The 20,103-nt window shown below is 43.9% G+C and overlaps 1 protein-coding gene across 1 annotated transcript in view; it reads left to right on the forward strand.

The window, feature by feature from the left end:
* Positions 1-270: 270 nt before the first annotated feature.
* The window catches only part of LOC308282678 (calpain-15-like), a gene marked incomplete at both ends in the record, with an annotated part of 35,438 nt that continues 15,605 nt past the window's right edge, over positions 271-20,103 (forward strand). Inside the window, 8 exons of the mRNA XM_080723068.1 lie at positions 271-434; positions 12,731-12,931; positions 14,293-14,442; positions 15,113-15,381; positions 16,128-16,281; positions 17,154-17,499; positions 18,141-18,349; positions 19,216-19,399. Of these exons, the coding sequence (XP_080579194.1) occupies positions 271-434; positions 12,731-12,931; positions 14,293-14,442; positions 15,113-15,381; positions 16,128-16,281; positions 17,154-17,499; positions 18,141-18,349; positions 19,216-19,399 (1,677 nt within the window). The remainder of the gene's footprint in view (positions 435-12,730; positions 12,932-14,292; positions 14,443-15,112; positions 15,382-16,127; positions 16,282-17,153; positions 17,500-18,140; positions 18,350-19,215; positions 19,400-20,103) is intronic.

Genomic DNA, 20,103 nt, shown 5'->3' on the forward strand with positions numbered 1-20,103 from the left:
TGGGAATCAGGGGCCCTTTTTTCAGTCTCATTCTTATATGTTCTAAAAATCTGGACCCATTTTGTTCTTACTGTATATGGGTCCAGATTCTGGTCAAAGTAACACAAATGATTTCACCGCGTGCGGATGGATATATATACCCTGTTTCCGAATCCGATACCCTGTATACCGGTGTCAGTACTAACTCACCTCCATGTTAACTCTCCCTCTCTCCACGCCGAGCAGCCTTTTGAGGCCCCGACGCTCACGTTGGTGGAGTCATCGGAAGCCATGGGAAGCTCCACTTCCTCCCTGGTGGACGAGGCGGAGTTGGAGCCGGCGCCCCGCGGTCCTGTGGCCCCGCCCTCGCCCCTCATTGGCTGCCTGAGGAGCAGCCAGAGCACCTTCATACCCCGGCAGCTGGCCCGGACCCCCGGCAGGCACAGAGAGCGAAGGTACCGTAACTACCGGCCTTTTACCTTCAGGGGTCATTGATGTTGTCACATTCAGTACATGGACAAATGTGTCCGTGGCAAAGACTTGTTGGTCTTGTCCGTGGCAAATTCTAGATTTTCTTTTTTTACACACCGTTGCAATATTCCTATTTTGATCATGAGACCCAATTCACTCTTTGTTAGCCTTCTGGTTGGTCCCTGACTGACCAACCAGCAGGCCTATCTGCCTTGTCCCGCCCTGGTTCCTCCTTTTTTATGTTTTGCTAAAACATATTTTTTTGAGAAATAAAAACATTTAAAAACATGCTGAGTCACTAGACTGCCACTGAGCAGCTCCATTTTACTGAAACCAAGTTTGAAATTAGAATTGAACACACAGAACAATACGAAGCAACTGAATTAAAATGGTAGTGGATGGAGTGTCCCACCGAGTGTCCCACCAAGACACAGCAACCAATGGGTGTGAAGAGGGGCGGGACAACTGGCGGGACTTGACAAAGGGTGAATTACTGCATGTCAAGTCTCCACTAGGCTTTCTAGTAAATCATGTGTATGGCACTGATTTACTATATCACACTATGGCAAGATAGGAGTCTAACTATGCTAGTGGTTCTCAAATGTTCTATTTGCAAGGACCCCCTTAACTCTGAGAGTGTACAAATGGAACCAAATTTGTTACAGACCTGTTATGGTCATTCTGGGCTAGCTCTTTATATTCTGGTAATATTATTGTTCCGCTCATTTTGTATGTCCGTGGCAATAAATGGAATTTTGACAGAAATGTCCACCACAAGCCAACATGGCGATCACTGTTTACCTTGAAAGGATAACCCTTAACAATAAAACAGGATCGTCAGGTTTTTGACGGAATTGCTTCATTATACGTACAAACGTCCTCTTTTATGCGTTCCCGAGAACTGTTTTGGTCTTCAGGCAGAGAATCTGAGGTTCTCCGATACACTCACTTTGACTTGGGGGTTGCGGTACCAATGTAACTCCCTGAGATTCGAGCGCGGGTCTCCTGTGCGGGAAGGGACACTGAAGCCAAACAAACTGGGGGAATTCAATTAAAGCTTAGGAATCACTGGTCTAGCTCCCAAAGCCAGCCATCTCTGACCTGCTCACATCAACACATTATAGGGTTGTCTCGGTTACAACATTTACTTAACGATGAATTGTCACACAGATAATTGCGATTAACGATTTAATTGTGTTTTTGTTGCTTTGGACATTGGAACAGTTTGCTTTTTATGCTTTGTAATCAAAAGTTAAATATACAATAACATTACTGACATTTAATAAATTCATACTTGCAAATAAAATTCAAAAACTATGGTAATAGCAGATCTACAAGCTTACAGCACGTCTCAAAGTGAATACGGTGTAAGCTTGTAGCTCTACTATTTCCGCTCTTTTTTTTTTTATATTTGAAAATGTAATAACATCTTTCAACATGGAAACGATAATGACGATTATGCAAACATGCCTACAGTACACATATAAAGGCCTTCTAGTCTTAACACTTTAAAGTCAGATCTAGGTCTGGTGATTGTGGCCACTGTGTGAATGTATACTCTTTGGAACAAATTTCATATAACTAGCCCTTACCCGTTCAAAGATATGAGCTCCGAAATGATGTGCAGTGTGTGGGTTATGGGATGTGCACTGTGCACACAGTATATGAGGGATGGAAAGTAACTTTAACTGGTGCTTGCATGATAATATGTAGGAGCATCAATGTAAGAAATACCCGTTTTGTTTAATGGCTATAGAGATACTGTGTACCGATCTGCATGATTTTTGGACAACATCTGTAACAGGGCCAGACCCCCCCCCCCGCCCGCCCGCGCGCGCGCACGCGCACGCACGCACACACACACACACACACACACACACACAGAGCTGGTTAAACATGTTGCCTCATGCTAGATGCAGAATAGATATGCCTCATGCTAGATGCAGAATAGATATAGATACACCATAAAAATGCTAATATACAGCATATGATTTGTGAAAGTGACAAACGGGCTTCACAGTTATGTCAGGTGTGTTCATTATGCTAATGGTGATGCGATTTCAGATCAATTGCTCCAGCCACTGAGGAGAAACGCTGTGACAGACAGACAGACAGACACTCACTCACTCACTCAGACAGACATTCAGAAAATTTTATGTTTGATGACCTGACATCGGTGGGAACTGGGGCCTTGTTTTAAGACCTTTCTGTTCTGCCAGGCCATTGATGTTTAGAGTGTGTGCTTATGTGTATGCGTGTTGTTGTTGTTTTTTCTAACCTTTATTTACCCAGGGCAGGTAATGGTATGCTGAGCGCTTTTTCAGCAACGCCCTGCGCACACACACACACACACACACACACACACACACACACACACACACACACACACACACACACACACACACACACACACACAGAATGGGTTCAGCTGCTAGTTGTGATAGAGATTGCAGTGATGTGCTGAAGCTTGGCTTGAACCTGGGGCTCCCACTCACCATATCAACGCACAAACCACTGTGCCAATAGGGCTGAGCCTGATTAGCAGGGCAAGGGCTGTTGTGGGGTGGTTCATGGCTTTACTAACTACTAGCCCTTACCCGTTCAAAGATATGAGCTCCAAAATGATGTGCAGTGTGTGGGTTATGGGATGTGCACTGTGCATACAGTATATGAGGGATGGAAAGTAACTTTAACTGGTGCTTGCATGATAATATGTAGGAGCATCAATGTAAGAAATACCCGTTTCGTTTAATGGCTACCCCCCCCCCCCCCCACTACCCCCCCCCCCCCCCCCCCAGCCCGCCCGCCCACCCGCCTGCGCACACACCCGCCTGCCTGCACACACACACACAGAGAGAGCTGGTTAAACATGTTGCCTCATGCTAGATGCAGAATAGATGTGCCTCATGCTAGATGCAGAATAGATAGTAGATACACCATAAAAATGCTAATATACAGCATATGATTTGTGAAAGTGACAAACGGGCTTCACAGTTATGTCAGGTGTGTTCATATGCTAATGGTGATGCGATTTCAGATCAATTGCTCCAGCCACTGAGGAGAAACGACAGAGCTGGTTAAACATTTTGCCTCAAGCTAGATGCAGAATAGATGTGCCTCATGCTAGATGCAGAATAGATAGTAGATACAGCATAAAAATGCTAATATACAGCATACGATTTGTGAAAGTGACAAACGGCCTTCACAGTTATGTCAGGTGTGTTCATATGCTGATGGTGATGCGATTTCAGATCAATTGCTCCAGCCACCGAGGAGAAACGCTGGAACAGACAGACAGACAGACAGACAGACATTTGCAAAATTATAGTATAGATGGGGGCTACAGTAGCATTGTTCTTCAAGAATAGCCTATATTAATTAATGACAAGCATGTGACAAGCCAGAGGCAGCAGCATATCGCTATCAATTACTACTGTGTGTGGGTGTGCGACTGTGCGTGCATGCGTGTGTCATGTACTGTACATACTGTAGATAGCAGACACTACTATGTGGCATACTGTATGTGTTTGTTGCAATATGCGTGGGGGGATTAGTGTGTTTTTTTAAACACAAACTACTGTATATGTGTGTGGGAGGGAGGTTAGGGCGATCACCATTAGTTTTGGTGCATTTTGCTACCACAGTTGTATTTGAAAGTGAAGTGCAGTGAAGTGCATTGGGTTTGTGCTGCAACGCATTGTGAGTTGTCGATCTGCTATCTTTCGTGGGCGACCTCAGTGCACAACTAAATATAAATATGGCTTTATTCCTCTGTGCACTCAGTTGTTCTCAAACATTTTCAAGTCAAGGACCCTCAAATTAATACCCCAGAACGCTCCGGGGGTATTAAGAGGGACCCCATCTCAAACTTTTCAGGCCCCCATCATAATCATAGTTGAACTGGGGACCCCCCATCTTAGCTTTCTTTAAAAAAAATGAGGTAGCCTATTAAAAAGTTAAATTGCCACTTTACTGTCATCTCGAGACCCTGCCCCCGCTGAGGACCACTGCTATAAGCAAGCAGCTATCTCTGAGAATAAGATGACACCAAGACAGTATCACATGGCTTGATACTTATTGTTAAACACACAGAGAGAATATAATACCTTTGCACGAGCCTTATTACTTGACTGGAAGTTATGTGAGTAATGATTGATACAGAAGTGATCAATATGGGATATGAATATAGGAATAGATGAAGACATGCTGTTCTAACAAGCCGTGACACACGACACCATAGTTGTACTTCTGTAGTGGCAGCTTGTATGCTTGATAAACAAGGAAGAGTGCTCTCTATCTATGTACAGTATGTACAGTATATGCTGCGTATGCATACAGTATACAGTACATAATACTGTACATATAGATTACTTTCAACCCGACGTCCCTATATTGCCATTATAGGCGAAGATGTTGAAAAAACATTTCCCCAAAAGCATTCTTACATTTTCCAAAGAAAATCTAAAATGTTCCAAAAACTAAATCTAAAATTAAAAAAAAAAAAAGAAAAGGAAAAAAAGACATACAGTTGATCATAAAAGTGTTCTGTACTTTTTCACATCATGTTTCCCCTTTTAGTTTTAAAAGGATCCCTGGCTAATACTTACATTATAATTGTCCTCTATAACTACCATGTAAAATTAAAAACACCTTAAATATTGTATTTCTTCTAGAAATAGCTAATCCTTCACTCAAAAGGGGAAATGCCTGTTGCAGGTTGATGATGTCACAAAACCATGTGTGGTCTATCCCTATGGAATTTATGGCATGCATGTGCAAAAAAAAAAAAAAAAAAAAACACACACACACATTTGAAATATTGATTTGATGCGCATATTAACCATAGGAAATATTACGTTTGTTTTTATTTTCACATGCATGCCATAAATTCCATAGGGATAGACCACACATGGTTTTATGACGTCATCCACTTGAAGAAATACAATATTTAAGGTGTTTTTAATTTTACTTTGTAGTTATAGAGGACAATTATAATGTATTAAGGCATATTTGTCGTATAATTAGCCAGGGATCCCTTTAAATGTAGTCTTAGTTTTAGTTAACTGTAATATCCCTGATGAGAGAAAGCCCCAAACGTGTCTCGTGTTTCTGTCTGCGTGATTACAATCATTGTAAGGTAGCAGGAATGGATTAAAGCAGGGGTTTTCAACAGGGGGTCCGGGACCCCTATGGGGGCCTCAGAGTTACTACAGGGGGTCCTCCAAATCTTTGAGTGATTGAAAGTTTTTTTCTTTTCTCTTTTTTTATATTTAACCACTCAAACCCTAGTGTCCATATTCTAAGAACTTAGCCAAAAATAGCAGATCTACAAGCTCACAACGGTGAGCTTGTAGATCGGCTATTTTTGGCCAAAGAGGTTTGGTGTAGATGGGAAAAAGAGCAGACTGAAAGCTAAATATTGACAGTTCTAGTGGTTAAATATCTGAAAACACAAATTGACATGAATCCAAAATACACTGATGATTGTGCCGTCAAACAATGAAACTAAATGGAATCTCTGAACAGGTTGTAGGGGTCCCTGCTTCATCTCTCTCTCAACTAAGGGGTCCCCGGCCTGAAAACGTTGAAGACCCCTGGATTAAAGAATGTTTAATTTGTTTGTGTTCTTAGTAGGGACATCCCCGTCTCCCAGAGTGTCCCCCAGCAGTATATTTGTCCCATTCATCTACAGTATGTCCTCAAAACGTGCCACCTCAGCATATCGTCCCTGTCGGGTGGAAACCTCTTGTCCAAAGCTGTTACTGTACTTTTCAGGATGCAAATTCAAAATCAAAAGCATCAAAAGTAGCAGATCTGCAAGCTCAAATCGTGTTTCTTCGCGCCACGCTTCGAGCTTTTAGATCTCTTACTTTTGATGCTTTCTATATTTTTTGCATTACGAAAGGATAGCATAATGTACAGTAGGCCGAGCTATTTTTGAGAATTCCTGCCTAAAATGACATGCCAAAAATAGGGTCGGCAATTAGCACAGGATTTTTACAGTGTAGGCATCTCTCAGTTTGAGTCCCGTTTGAAGAGGAAGCGGGGCCAGCTGCGTTTTGACAAACATCTGCTGCATTTCATAGCTTATTATTCATAGAGAGAGAGAGAGAGAGATAGAGAGCATCCCGTACAGGTGCATTGAGGCGCTAATGTGGCGTCTGAGTCTGAATGCAGGAGATCAATGATTTTCGATCATTAATATGATCAGATCACCCTACGTGATCACATTACAGCGTCACACAAAACCATCCAAAGCAGCAGATCCGCGAGTTTAGAGCTTCATGTAGATCTGCTACTTTGCTATTTTTTAATTTGAATCCTGAAAACAGTTTTTTAACAGTTTTGGAACATAATATGAGGTTTCCAGTCTGACGGAGGCGATAATACAACGAACTGACACAAGAATGACCACTAGATAGATAACTATAACAACAATGATGTGAGTGTCTCACTGATCAACTGCATTCCGTAAACGCGTTGAGCGTGAGTGGCGTGTTGAACTCTTATGTTTGACTTAAAGTCCGGATTCAAAATGTACTTTGTACAGTGCAGAAGTAATGGTATCAACATGTACTTTAGGTACCAAAAGTAGAAAGTTCTTTTTATGAACAAGTCCCATTTCACACATTTTCAAATGTGTAAATGGTATCACGAATCACAAATGGCAGATCTACAACCCACAATTGGGACCCACAATTGGGTCCCGGCTAAATAGGGATGGGACGATAAGCGATATTATTGTTTATCGTGATAAAAAACACTCACGATAATCGTATTGTGGAGATTTCATTTAGCGTGATATCATCCTCCATCATTCACTGGGATCAATTCACCTTTTATTTGCCGAGCTGCATATCTGGTACCACTTAAACTCTCTATGATTGGTAAAAGGTACTATACGTAATTGATTTGATTTACTTTTTTCCACTCTCTATCAAATGTCTTTGCCGAAAAATAGCCGATCTACAAGCTCACAACGTTCGCGTTGCGACGCGCTGTGAGCTTGTAGATTGGCTATTTTTGGCAAATGTTCCGCCCCAGGATAATGGATGTTGATGATTGCGATAATATCGTAAATCGCGATTTCTTTTGTCACAATAATCGTGATATGAAATGTTCATATCGTCCCATCCCAAGCCCCGGCCCACTGTTTGGGAACCAGTGCGTTCATCCTGTATCCTCTATTAGACCTTGGGTCTTTTCTGCTGCCTCTGCCCTTTTATGCCAGTGTAACTGCTCTGGTGCCGTGCAGGAGTCGGGTTACTCACTGACAGGAAACCTAATACCACTGGGGAATCCCTGATCATTGCCTCACTGCCTTTTAGTGTATACTTTATAGTCTGGTACAAGCCATCCCTCCCGTGTCAGCAAGAAAAGGGGAGATTGTCATAGAGGACTCTGAGTTCTCCAATCCTTATATCTCTGGCATGAGGTTAGACTTGAGGTGCAAACAAGAAGCAAGTTTGTTCCCGCTATGGAGGGGATGCTAAGGGCCGAGGGTGGCGGGCGAGAGATTATGTTTTCACCCCCAGTCTGTCGATCTGTCAGATCTGTCCTCTTTTTTTTTATATATTTTTTAGCCCACGATTTTTGTAAACCATTTCTTTTCATGCGGTGTCAATTGTCTAATGTAATCCTGGATGCTGCACTCCCTCTGCCAACGACAGACTGACCTCATGCATCCTTCTATGCATGAGGTGTCCAAGCCGCTTCTTTTCACCTGAAAGGGGGGAGTTTCCCCGGCTGGACGTAGCACGTAGAAGAAACACGTTACTCCAATTAGTTCCTTTCCCCAGGGGGAGGCAGTATAGAGACCAGGATTACTGCATGTTTTTTGTGAGGGTACCTACACAGAAAGGCCCTTTCGCCAGCCCCACCTAGGGTGTGGGCACTGATGACGCGGAGGAGAAAACACGGCCCCAGCGCCCACAGTGTCCCCAGCGGGAATCAAACCCAGGACCTTCCCCGCCCCCTAGTGGCAAAAAGAGAAAACATTCTGGGAACCCAGATTAGCTGTGAGGCGACAGAGCTACGCACTGCGCCCTGTGTGTGCCCCCAATCTGTCTGTCTGTCTGTCTGTCTGTCCGCCTGCCTGCCTACCTGTTTGTGCACACTGCCTGTAGACCAAGGAGGTCACTCCCCGAATATTTTTCCAAATCTGTCAACGACAACCATGTCATTGTAATCGTACTTTCGTGAATGCATTGCCTCAGACCTACCATTCCTCTCGATTACGGAAGTGCTTCCCGTCAGCTACACATACAGATCCGTGTACGTGGGTGGTGACGTCATCACCTCTACCTTTAGTTTAGAGTTACAGGCTCCTGGGTGACCTGATAACCGAGTGGTTAGGGCACGTGCACCACATAGGCTCTAATCATGTCTGACAGCGAGTCCCCGGGTTCAATTCCCGGGCCCGGCCAGGCCGTTTGCTGCATCATGTCACTCCCCTACTCTCTGTCTCACCTTTCCGGCCTCCGTCCACTGACCTATCAAATATGAAAGAGTTACAAGCTTTGTGCTTGTTTGCTTTGACAGCAGTTTTACGATTACTCGGAGAGACATACAAATACGCACAGTGACAACACATAAACACACATACCATAGTGCTCTCGGCTTGGAGGTCGGCTATTTTCAATATTATTGCCCTTTTAAAAAATTCAGCCCTTGCCTCTCTAACACATCCCTGATGCACATCACACACTCCCCCCCCCCCCCCCCCCCCCCCCCACACACACACACACCCCCCACCTTGTGATACGTTGCACATGCAAAGCGGCCCGCTTGTCATCTAAGTATTTATTGAAGCAAACAGTCAAATGGAATCTCATTGGTCCATTTCTATTGCTCGCAACTGAACACTGTGGAAACGGATCTACAAGCTATTTGCCGTATGGTGTAGTAGCATACAAAGTAGATGACGTGTATCGACTCTGTCGGGTGGAAACCTCATACTGTATGTACAAAACTGTGTAGGATTCAAATTCAAAAGAATCCAAAGTAGCAGATCTACAAGCTCAAAGTGCGTTGCAAGCCTTTTGAGCTTGAGGATCTGCTACTTTTGATGTTTTTTGTGTGATGCAAATGATCACGTAGGGCATTCATTTACAAAAAGAAATACTTATATTATATATATATTATAATTATACTAAAATATGGAGATATTAAGTGGTTTCTGCCCGACAGTGACGATATACTGTAGAGTAGGGCTTAAGTGGTTCATTTGAAAATGCTGAGAGATGACAGGGGCCAATGATGTCATCGATGTCATACACACACTTTGCCACACACACACAGCGTGCTGCGTTAAATCAAATGGTATTGATTTCTCTGACTGGTTCTTGGAAGAAAGCCCGGACATAGAATGTCTCCATAGCAACAGTCGTTATGGAATACGTTTATGAGCGGTGCCAGCAGCTCCAACAAGTGACCAGAGTGTGTTTGTGCGTACTGTATGTCTGTATGAGCACGGTCTGTAAGAGCACGGCCGCAACAGCAACCTACCACTAAGCGCTGTTGAGCAGCCTTGAAATGAATGCACAGTGATTTAACACTGTTCCTCTAGTTAGTGTGGAGAACTTTGATGTCACCTAAAGTAAACCTGTTTTTTTGTTAACCTTTTTTGTTTATTGAGTTCAGTGGATGTTTCTTTTGTAACTTTTTCTGTAACCCCAAGAGTCTCTGTCCCTTTTCTGATTGGACAATATAATGACAACAGTGAGTGACATCACAATAACATAACTTTCTATCTTGTCTAAACCCATGAATTACAAGAGTGCAAATGGTTTCCCACACAAACACACATATAAACTAGACCAGGTCAACCTGGTTGTGCCAGACCCCGGTTCTGCCAACCCCCTGTCTGTCATCATCATTTATGACATCATGCCTTTTGTAGGCATGTCATCATCATGTCATCATCATATATACCCTTTATATAGAAAACCCGGACAGACCGACATTTGCTTATGTAGGCCTACCCATTTCATGGGTCTGGCAAATACAAATATGTAATATTAATGGCGAGACAGAATTCATCAAGAACAGAACGTTCTACTATAAATAAACCTATGAATTGCAAGAGTGTAAATGGCTTCCCACATGAAGAAGAGCGAATACTGTACATGAAGAAATACATAGGGAAAACTGGGCAAATATTGGCGCCAGGGAGAAAAATAGGTAAACATGTTTTGCTTAAAGAAACATTTTTCCCCCATGGGATTCCTCGCGACTCGCGTCACTGCAACCACACTTGCAATCAATTTACCACAATTAATTTTGCCTATGTAGCTCAAAGAAAAGTACTCATCAAAGCCACTGCTCACTTCACACTGGGTGTGATTTTTATGCTGTGCTGTTCAGACAGAAGTACCACACAAATTGTGACAATGCAAGCAGCACAGAGGCCTTTATGCATCATGCCAAGATAGCACTGGGGGGAAAGAAATAACTCTGGCCTGCATCAAAGGAACACCTGGCCAGGTTGGTGAGGTTTGCACAGCAGACTGCAGTAAACTAGATAGGAAGGTGTTGATGATGAGTGCGGCTTCATGCCAGCCCCACTAGAGACTAGAGTCTTGAGTTGCCAACTGCAACTCACCCACACACAGCGGTGGGAAAAAGTAGGCCTACTCACAATGTTTTACTTATGTGAAAGTATCAATTCGACAATGTACAGTAGTAAAAGTAAAAAATCTAAAATAAAATAACACTTGTGTATTTTAAGTATTGGTATAAAAATGTACTTGAGTACCAAAAGTAGAGAGTGCTCCTAGAGAGCCTAGACTAGAGAAATGTCAAATTTACCAAGTTTTCAAATGTATAAAAATCTTTAGAAAATAGATCTACAAGCTCACAATGCGTTGCATCGCGACACACACACACGCAAGCGCGTACACACACGCACACATGCTTATGTATACTGTACGCAGGCACACACACTTACACACATCAAGTCAGTTGGTCTGGACACATGTAGTTCTTTCTATGCACAATGCAGGAAAGCAATCTTAAGAGGATTACAGTGTTACTTATAAAGTGCCCCCCCATCAGATAACATTACACTCCATAGTACATGCAGTACAGGCTATATTTAGTATGACGGTGACATCAGCATAGAGCGTGAAAGATGTTAATAATCCATTGTTGTGTGTGGGCCAGCGTTTCAGCGGCTGTGAGGCGGCCACTCAAAGCACACTTTATGCTGCGCAGCTTTTGTGCAGCCTTGGCACATTCAGCAGTTTCATTAAGGTCTTTGAGCTGCCACCGGCCTACAGTAATAAGCACAGTGACATGCTGACGTGTCCCACTTTTCATTTTCACTTACCGTCGTCCCTGGCTTCTTCTTTTTTTACCTGCCAATGCTCCCTTCTGCGAATGTCATCAAAAGTGAGATTTCAGAAATGTTAAAAGCAAAGTTTAAGGTTATTTTCTCTAATTTATCATCGTATGACAACAATAGTGCTTTTCAGCAACATTGCAAATGTGAGATGTTGTCACCTCTCTCTTTTGTCTGTCTGTGTGTGTGCGTGTGTGTGCGTGCGTGCGTGCATGTGTTTTCCATAGTTTCTTTCTTGAAATTGAATGAATTGTAACTGTGATAAATTAATTATTTCGTTATTTTATCTATTTTCAAGTGTATTTTGAGTTGTATACAGGGCAGGAATTTCATGGAGGCCACAAAGGCCATGTCCGCTGTTGCCCCTCAGTTTGGCCATGTGCCCCTCAAACCAATGACATGACCTGAGGCCACAGTGGCCTTAATGCCCCAGCTGACTGTACCAATTTCTCCTCTGTCTTTTTCAATATGTAAACAGTAGACACTGGTGGAAATATTTTGAAATTAGAAAAATATTTTTCCAGTACTGGATACGTTTTGGAATTGATCCAGGGTCCTGGAAGGTCCTGGAAAAAATAACTATGCATTGTCTTTCGTTATTGATTTTGTTAATACTGAAATGACACATTAAACATTGGCCACATTGTCAAATATTAGAGGCAGAAATTGTGAAAATAGCAGATCTACATGCAGCATGTAGATCACAATAAAACCGTGTTATACAAAATTCCTCAACTCTCTTCAAATATGATTATTTCGGGGGTCACGGCCTGAGGGAACCCTGTTTATATCAGGTCGCACTTTTCGGTGGTGACGCCACCACGAACGGTGCTCCCCCTTTGGCTAAAGGCACTGAAAGTAGTACTTGCGTGCTACGCTGGCGCAGGTAATACAACTTTCTCTCTCTCCCTCCCTGTCTCTCTCTCTCTCTCCCCACAGCTTCTCCTCGGGCTCCGTGCCGATGCGGAGCGCCACCCAGTGGCCGTGCGTCTGCTGCACGTTCCTGAACGCCGCCGGCGCCCCCCGCTGCTCCATCTGCGAGGCGCCGCGGCAGAGGCCGGCGCCCCCCGCCGCCGAGGCCCGCTGGACCTGGCACCGCCCCCGCAGCGCCGGAGCCAGGGAGGGGGAGGAGGAGGAGAAGTGGTGGAAAAAGTACTCAAATGTTTTACTTAAGTAAATGTATCAATACTGCAATGCAGAAATACTCTGTTAACACTTTTTAATGCCTAAAACGGAGATCTCCGTTTCATCACTTTTATCCATTTCTGTGCCAGGGTTTTTAGTGTTTTTACTGTGTTTTTGGAGGACGATCGCACGTGTGTGTGCTCCGATTTGTTGCTGTGCTTTCTACACCCTTACTGTGTGTGAGGAGGAATCGAAGGAAAGCGTGCTTCTTCTTCTGCAGTTGGGAGCGGATGGGGAACGGATGTTTTGTTTCCCGGTTATTTCGTCTCCTGGCAACCATTAGCAACCGAGTCTCGATCGAACGGTATACAACCGCGATCTTAACACTTATGTTGCAATGATTTTTTCTCTTCAATGTCTCGCGTTGCCATGGTTACCATAGACTTCCATGTAATTGTGCAATTGTGTAAAAAGTGCACGCCCATGCCTAGATGATGCACCACGTGTGTAGATGCTGTTCACAGCTTTCAAACAAAAAATCCGCTTGGAAATCCGTTCAGGCATTCATGATTTATCAGCCATTATGTTTTCTTCAGATGTAAACAAACATGGCTGCCATATTTGAAATAATCAAATATGCGATCGCGATCATGCCTAATACATTTCTGGAGGTCCAAAAAAAAAATTTGAAAAAAAAAAATTGAAAAAAAAAAAACTTTTTTTTTTTTCAAAAACGGCCCAAACTCGGGAAACTCGGGGTTGGCACAGCGGTAGTACCAATACAAACTCGGGAAACTCGGGGTTGGCACCATATGTGTTAATACGCTGATTAAAAAATAAATTAAAAAAAAGCGATAAGATGGAGATCTCCGTTTTAGGCAAGGCTTATTTAACAAAATCATAAAGTCCAGGTAAGAAATGTGTTAAAACTTAAAGGAGCTATAGTCAACTTTTTCATTGTAGGTGTACATCCTAGTCTACAGACTAGGATGTAAACAAAGTACGGGCCCTGTAAATGTAAACAAAGGGCCAAAATGATTATTTTATCATTATTTTACGCTTTTTGTGGTCATTTTTTAATTGAAACACATATATGAAGCTTATTTTTTTATAAAATATTTTCGAAACATTATTTTTATTTTAGCATCCGTTTTTCAAGAAAAAGTTGACTATAGCTCCTTTAAGTAAAAGTCTGTAATTCTAAATAATAAAAAAAGTTGTCCTTTAAGTTCATCATAATCTGCCCTGCGCAAACAGAAATGTACATATTCATGACATTTCAATGTTTCCAACACCAGAAACACAATACAAATCGTTAACCACTATTATTTGCATGACAATTAATCGTCAGCTTTACATTTTGTAAATGGCTCCAGCCCCAGTCCTCGGCGCTCCATCAGCTGCTCCAGCCCCCTGAAGCTGCAGTCCCACCTTTCACCAGCAGGAGGAGGGCAGCAGAGCCAGGAGAGACGTAAATCGGAGGGCGGCGTCGTCGACAACAAGAGCCTGGCGTGGGACTGTCCCCGGTGTGTAATAGACAATATTACAACACTGAACTGTTTTGTCCATTTTATAGCCTAGTTATGCCTCCTATGAGCCATTACTAAGAGGACATTTTGTTCACTATACATTTATACAAATACAAGCAAAAACCAGATAACTATTACGAGAAAAAAAAATTCGACTACCTTTTTTCACTGACGAAAACTGTATAAAAACGAAGCTATAAGATTAATTATATTGACCCTAACCCTAACCCTAACAAATAAAAACTATGTTAGCGAGGGACTAGTGGAAAAGAGATCCAGTAGAAATAAAAGTCATTTTAACTCTAACTCTAACCCTAAACCTAACCTCTAAAAGTCTGATCCTAACTCTAACCTGAGACCATCCATGTCAGGAAAATGATTCCTTACAAAGTCTAGTTCTCAAATTCTACTGTAATTCTACTGTACATATGTACTACTGTTCTATGAACGCACACACAGGTTCTGCATACGTGGAAAAACTGATCATAGAGTAACTGGAAAATGTTCATGATTTCCATGATTTTTCAAAAATAGCAGATCTACGAGCTCCTAGCACGCTACAAGCTTGTAGATTTGCTATTTCTTATTACGGTTAAAGCGGGTTAAAACCTAAAGCGGCACAGATGCCTTCCAACGTCTCAAGGGGCTTTAATTCTGGTCCTGACAGGTGCACCCTGCGGAACACGCCCACCTCCATGTCCTGCTCGGCATGCGGTGGCCCCCGCAAGCTCTCCCTCCCCCAGATCCCCGCCGAGGCCCTGCTGGTGCCGGTGGTCCAGGGTCAGGCCACGGCGTCGTCGGCGACGACGATGCTGCTGCGGCAGAAGGACTCGCTGCTGTCCCTGTCCATCTCCGCTGCAGGGGAGACCCTCCCTGCGGACCCCCCGTCCGCCCAGCAACCCGCCCCCTCAGCCCTTGGCATGTCCTCCATAGCAGGTACGGTACTGTACATACCTGCTACTTTTCTTGCACAACATGTCTGAACCCATTAACACTTTGATGAGATGAGGCCACCCGGACATCTGGTTTTCCATTCAGACCAATGGTAGAGAATTCCACTCTGAATCCACTCTGAATTTCTGAATTATAAAAACTACCTGGTAGAAAATGTGGTTAAGACCTGAGGCCGATTCTACAAAATATATTTTAGATTTGTTTTTGGGCTTTTTATGCCTTTATTGGATAGGACAGTAGACTGAAAGGAAATGGGGGGAGAGAAAAATAGCAGATCTACAAGCTCAAGCTACATGTACTGCCATGCTTCTATCGTCTGAAACACTAGTACGCCTTCTCGGTTGGCTCCAACGCTGGCCAATCCAGGAAGTAGAGGTACTTCCGGGTGCCTCATGCGCTTGTGAGCAGCTTTCATTGAAATGAATAGCTGGGGTTGGGGCAGTCTACTCTCCAGATATATTATAACTCTATATGGTCTAACCTCATGAACATAGTTGCTACTTTTTGCACGTCTAACCTCAAATTGTTTATGCTATAGAAACATTTACACATCTTAGATTTTTCTTTTCACTTGTTTCTTTCCTTTGCTTTCTCCTTCTCCATCTCTCCCTTTTTCGTCCCTGAAAACTACCGACGGTTGAACTTGCACAAAGAATATCCACCTAAGGTCTGACTCTGACTCTCTACAGGACAGAACAACCCTAAGGTCTGACTCTGACTCTCTACAGGACAGAACAACCCGGTGCCTTGCAGCCGCAGAGAGGTCCCGCCTCCGCCGGCTTGCCTCAACCAATCACAGAATGCCCACCCGCCCCCGTCGCCACTCGACGCCGCCGACTCGGACATCCCCCCCGCCCCCCAGGACGCTCCACCCGGCGGCAGGTAGGGATGGGACGATAAGCGATATTATCGTTTATGGTGATAAAAAAAACACTCACGATAATCGTATCGCGGAGATTTACATTTATCGTGAAATTGTCCTCCGTCATGCACTGGGATCAATTCACCTTTTATTTGCCGAGCTGCATAGCCAGTACCATTTAAACCCTCTAATGGTAAAACGTACTTATAATATACATACTTGATACAGTCTTTTTTTCACTCTCTACCAGGCCTGGAATTTCGTCATTTTAGGGGCACGTCCATTGTTTGAGGGCACAAAGGCCAGATGCCAGGGCAGGAAGGTCATCAAATAAAACAAGATTTTAGTCCATTGAAATAATTTGTTGTATCTAGGGGTTAGGGGTGATAACCTAAGCTGCAGTGAAATAGATAAATGATGGTATTTACAATCTGATCCACGCTCAGCCCTGCACCAGTCACTGGATTGTTTTAAAGATGGGGAGTCGGGGGAGTTAAGATTTCAGAATCTCAACAAAAGACATGACAAGAAAGAGAAAGAGACACCGGTGTCTACGGTCTACATAATGACCAAAAAGAGACAGAGGAGAAAGTGGTACAGTCAGCTGGGGCATTAAGGCCACTATGGCCTCAGGGCATAGCATTTTTTTAGGGGCACAAGGCCAAACTGAGGGGCAACGGTGGCCATGGTCTTCATGGCCTCCATGAAATTCCTGCCCTGCTCTCTATATAGCCGATTTGTGAGCTTGTAGATCTGCTGTTTTTTGGCAAATGTTCCGCCCCAGGATAACGGATGTCAGGGATATTTTGATTATCGCGATAATATCGTAAATCGTGATTTCTTTGGTCACAACAATCGTGATATGACATGTTTAATATCGTCCCATCCCCAGCGGCAGGAGGCTCAGCGTCCTCAGGGAAGAGACGTCGCCTTCGGCGCCGCTCTCCGCGGCGTCGAGGGCGTTCCCGCCGTGCGCCGCGGCCGCCCAACGCCGGAGGGTAGAGCAGCAGCAGCAGCAGCAGCAGCAGCAGCCGTGGGCGTGCCCGGCGTGCACCCTCATCAACGGCGCCAGGGCCAAGCACTGCGTGGCCTGCCACACGCCGCAGCGGTGCCGCGCACGGGCAGGCGCCACCGTGGGGCTCCGGAGGAAGGAGAGCGTCCTGGTGGAGGCGCGGCGGCAGAGCGACGAGGGCGAGGCCAAGGAGCTGTGGGAGAACATTGTCAGCTTCTGCAGGGAGGTTGGTGCACACAGTACAGTAGACCAGGGGTTCCCAAACTTTTTTGTCTCAGGGCACCCCATGAATATTGTTTTAATCCGAGGCACCCCTACATTATAATTTTCACTCCCAGCACCTTATGGTCGTTGTCGGGTGGAAACCTTGTATGTTCAAAACCATTGGTTTTATGTTTATCCTTTATAAAATGTACTAAACTAGTGAAAACAGCAGATCTACAAGCACACAACGCCTCGCATTGCGAGGCGTTGTGTGCTTGTAGATCGGCTGTTTTCACTAGTTTTGTGCAACAGTTCTGTATGATGAAGCAGGGCCTTGCTTTACCAAAAGACGTACACATTTGAAACTTGGAGATATGAGGTTTCTGCCCGACAGTGATTATGTTGCGAGTAAAACGTTGAGATAACAGCCATTTTGGTTAGAACTGACTTTTTAGATTTCCAAAATGCAACGAAAAAACGCACCAATGTTTTAATAATTGCTGGTAAACACCACCACCCAGTGGCATGATGACTGGCAAAGGATGTATTTATTGGTTTTGTGTAAATACTGGGCAAAGTTACCTACCATGCCTTTAATTTCATTGTTGTTTCTGTCTGTGTAACACAAATCCACTTGATTCATTTTTAAACGGATTCCCCCAGAACACGGTGACGTTCGTGGATGACAGCTTTCCCCCCGGCCCCAAGTCGGTGGGCTTCCCTGACGATGACGGGGTACAGCAGCGCGTCAAAAAGTGGCTCCGTCCCCAAGAGATAAACAACTCCAACCCGAGAGACCGTGGCGTGAGGTGGTCAGTGTTCCGCACGCTTCGCCCCTCCGACATCCTGCAGGGACTTCTGGGTAATTGCTGGTGAGCCCAGACTCCCCCCCCCCACCCCCCAAAGAAAATAAAAATAAAATTAAAATTAAAAAAATACTTATAATCAATAATTCATCATTCACACAAATAGGAATTATCTGATTTGGTTGCATTCACTGCTGTACTAAACAGAACATAAGTATGCTGCTGATTGTGATCCTCAATACATTTGAGTATTAACGTTGCACTTTAATAGAGATTCCCTTTTCATTGGATAATACAGAATTTATTTTAGGAATGCATGTTTGGTAGATGAGCTGGCTGACACATCAGAAGTTAAAGATTAAAACGTTAAGGTCCCATACAAAAATCAAATATCATGAATGCTATCCATGCATTAGTAATGCTCAGTAGTGCGAGGGTTGGTGACCTTGAGCAAAAGCTGCCCACTCCAACAGTAGTAGGCGACTCCCTCGCAGATGGAACTACTGTGTGGAACCGCATGGGTGAAGTGAATGAAAAGACAATGTGCAACCTCAGCAACTCTTCCCTGGACGGTGTTTCTTTGAAAAAGACAACTCCATAGACTAGAGCAGGATGCGGTCGTCTCATTTCCAGGTAGATTAGGTTTGACAGTTAATCGTTTCTAACATACTGTCTGTACCCTAGTAGTGCAACCCCTATAGCAGTGGCAATTTCATTGACTAAAACTATGATGGGTAGGCAACCTTAGGCACGGGTGTCAACATTGGCACAGGGGAGGGTGATGTAGATTGGCTATCTGAAGTATTTTGAAATGTTTTTCAAAATTGTAAAAAAAACAAAAAAAAAAGGCAAAGGAGTTTAGGGATAAAGGGTAAGGCATGGAGGAAAATAAACCTACCTCAAAATCTGCTGTCCAAATCTCACACTGTCAGGTTCCTGAGTGCGCTGGCGGTGCTGGCGGAGCGGCCGGAGCTGGTGGAGCGGGTGATGGTGACGCGCCAGCTGTGCCCAGAGGGGGCGTACCAGGTGCGTCTGTGTAAGGACGGCTCCTGGACCACGGTGCTGGTGGACGACATGCTGCCCTGCGACCACAACGGACACCTGCTCTTCTCCCAGGTGGGACCATTTGTATTTGAATATTATTATTAGTGTATTATTAGTGTGGTTGCCCCTGCAGTGGCATCAGTTCAGCAAAAGCTAAGGTATGGCAACATGACGCGAATACCGTGGCAACAGGCATGATGAATTTATTTTAAGAAGTACATTAATCCCCCCCCCCTGTAGCCAAGGTATGGCAGCTGTCATACCTTGCCATGCCCAATTGACGCCTCTGTGCCCCTGTAGGGCAACCAGACTATTACTTTGACGACTTTATTCCATCTTCCATTGTCTCCTTTTTTTTTGCCGCGCCTACTCCTCCCACATTTTTGGTGGCACACACTTGGACCATATGTCAAATTGACCGGCTTCATCGGGACATGCATGCGTGTACTTTTTTAAGAGATATTATCTATAGATGTTATCTATAGTTTAATTTATATAAGGTATCTCTTGAATTAATGAATTTAATTAAAAATGTTACTTTTTATGTAGCAATTACTATTATAGACACTTTATTTTGTTAATTTAATGGAACCAAATGGACTCGTAATTACGGGTCCATTTGGTTCCATTTGTACACTCTCAGATGGTACACTCTCAATGGTATGAAATGGGGGTCCGTGGTCTAATGCATATCTGAGGGTCTTAAAAGGTTGAGAATCACTGCTATAGAGCCACACTGTCAAAATGTTCTCTTACATGGCGGTCCCAATCTTCTC

Source organism: Nannobrachium achirus, assembly GCF_963921795.1.
Source record: "Nannobrachium achirus genome assembly, chromosome: 4".
NCBI classification, from domain to species: domain Eukaryota; kingdom Metazoa; phylum Chordata; class Actinopteri; order Myctophiformes; family Myctophidae; genus Nannobrachium; species Nannobrachium achirus.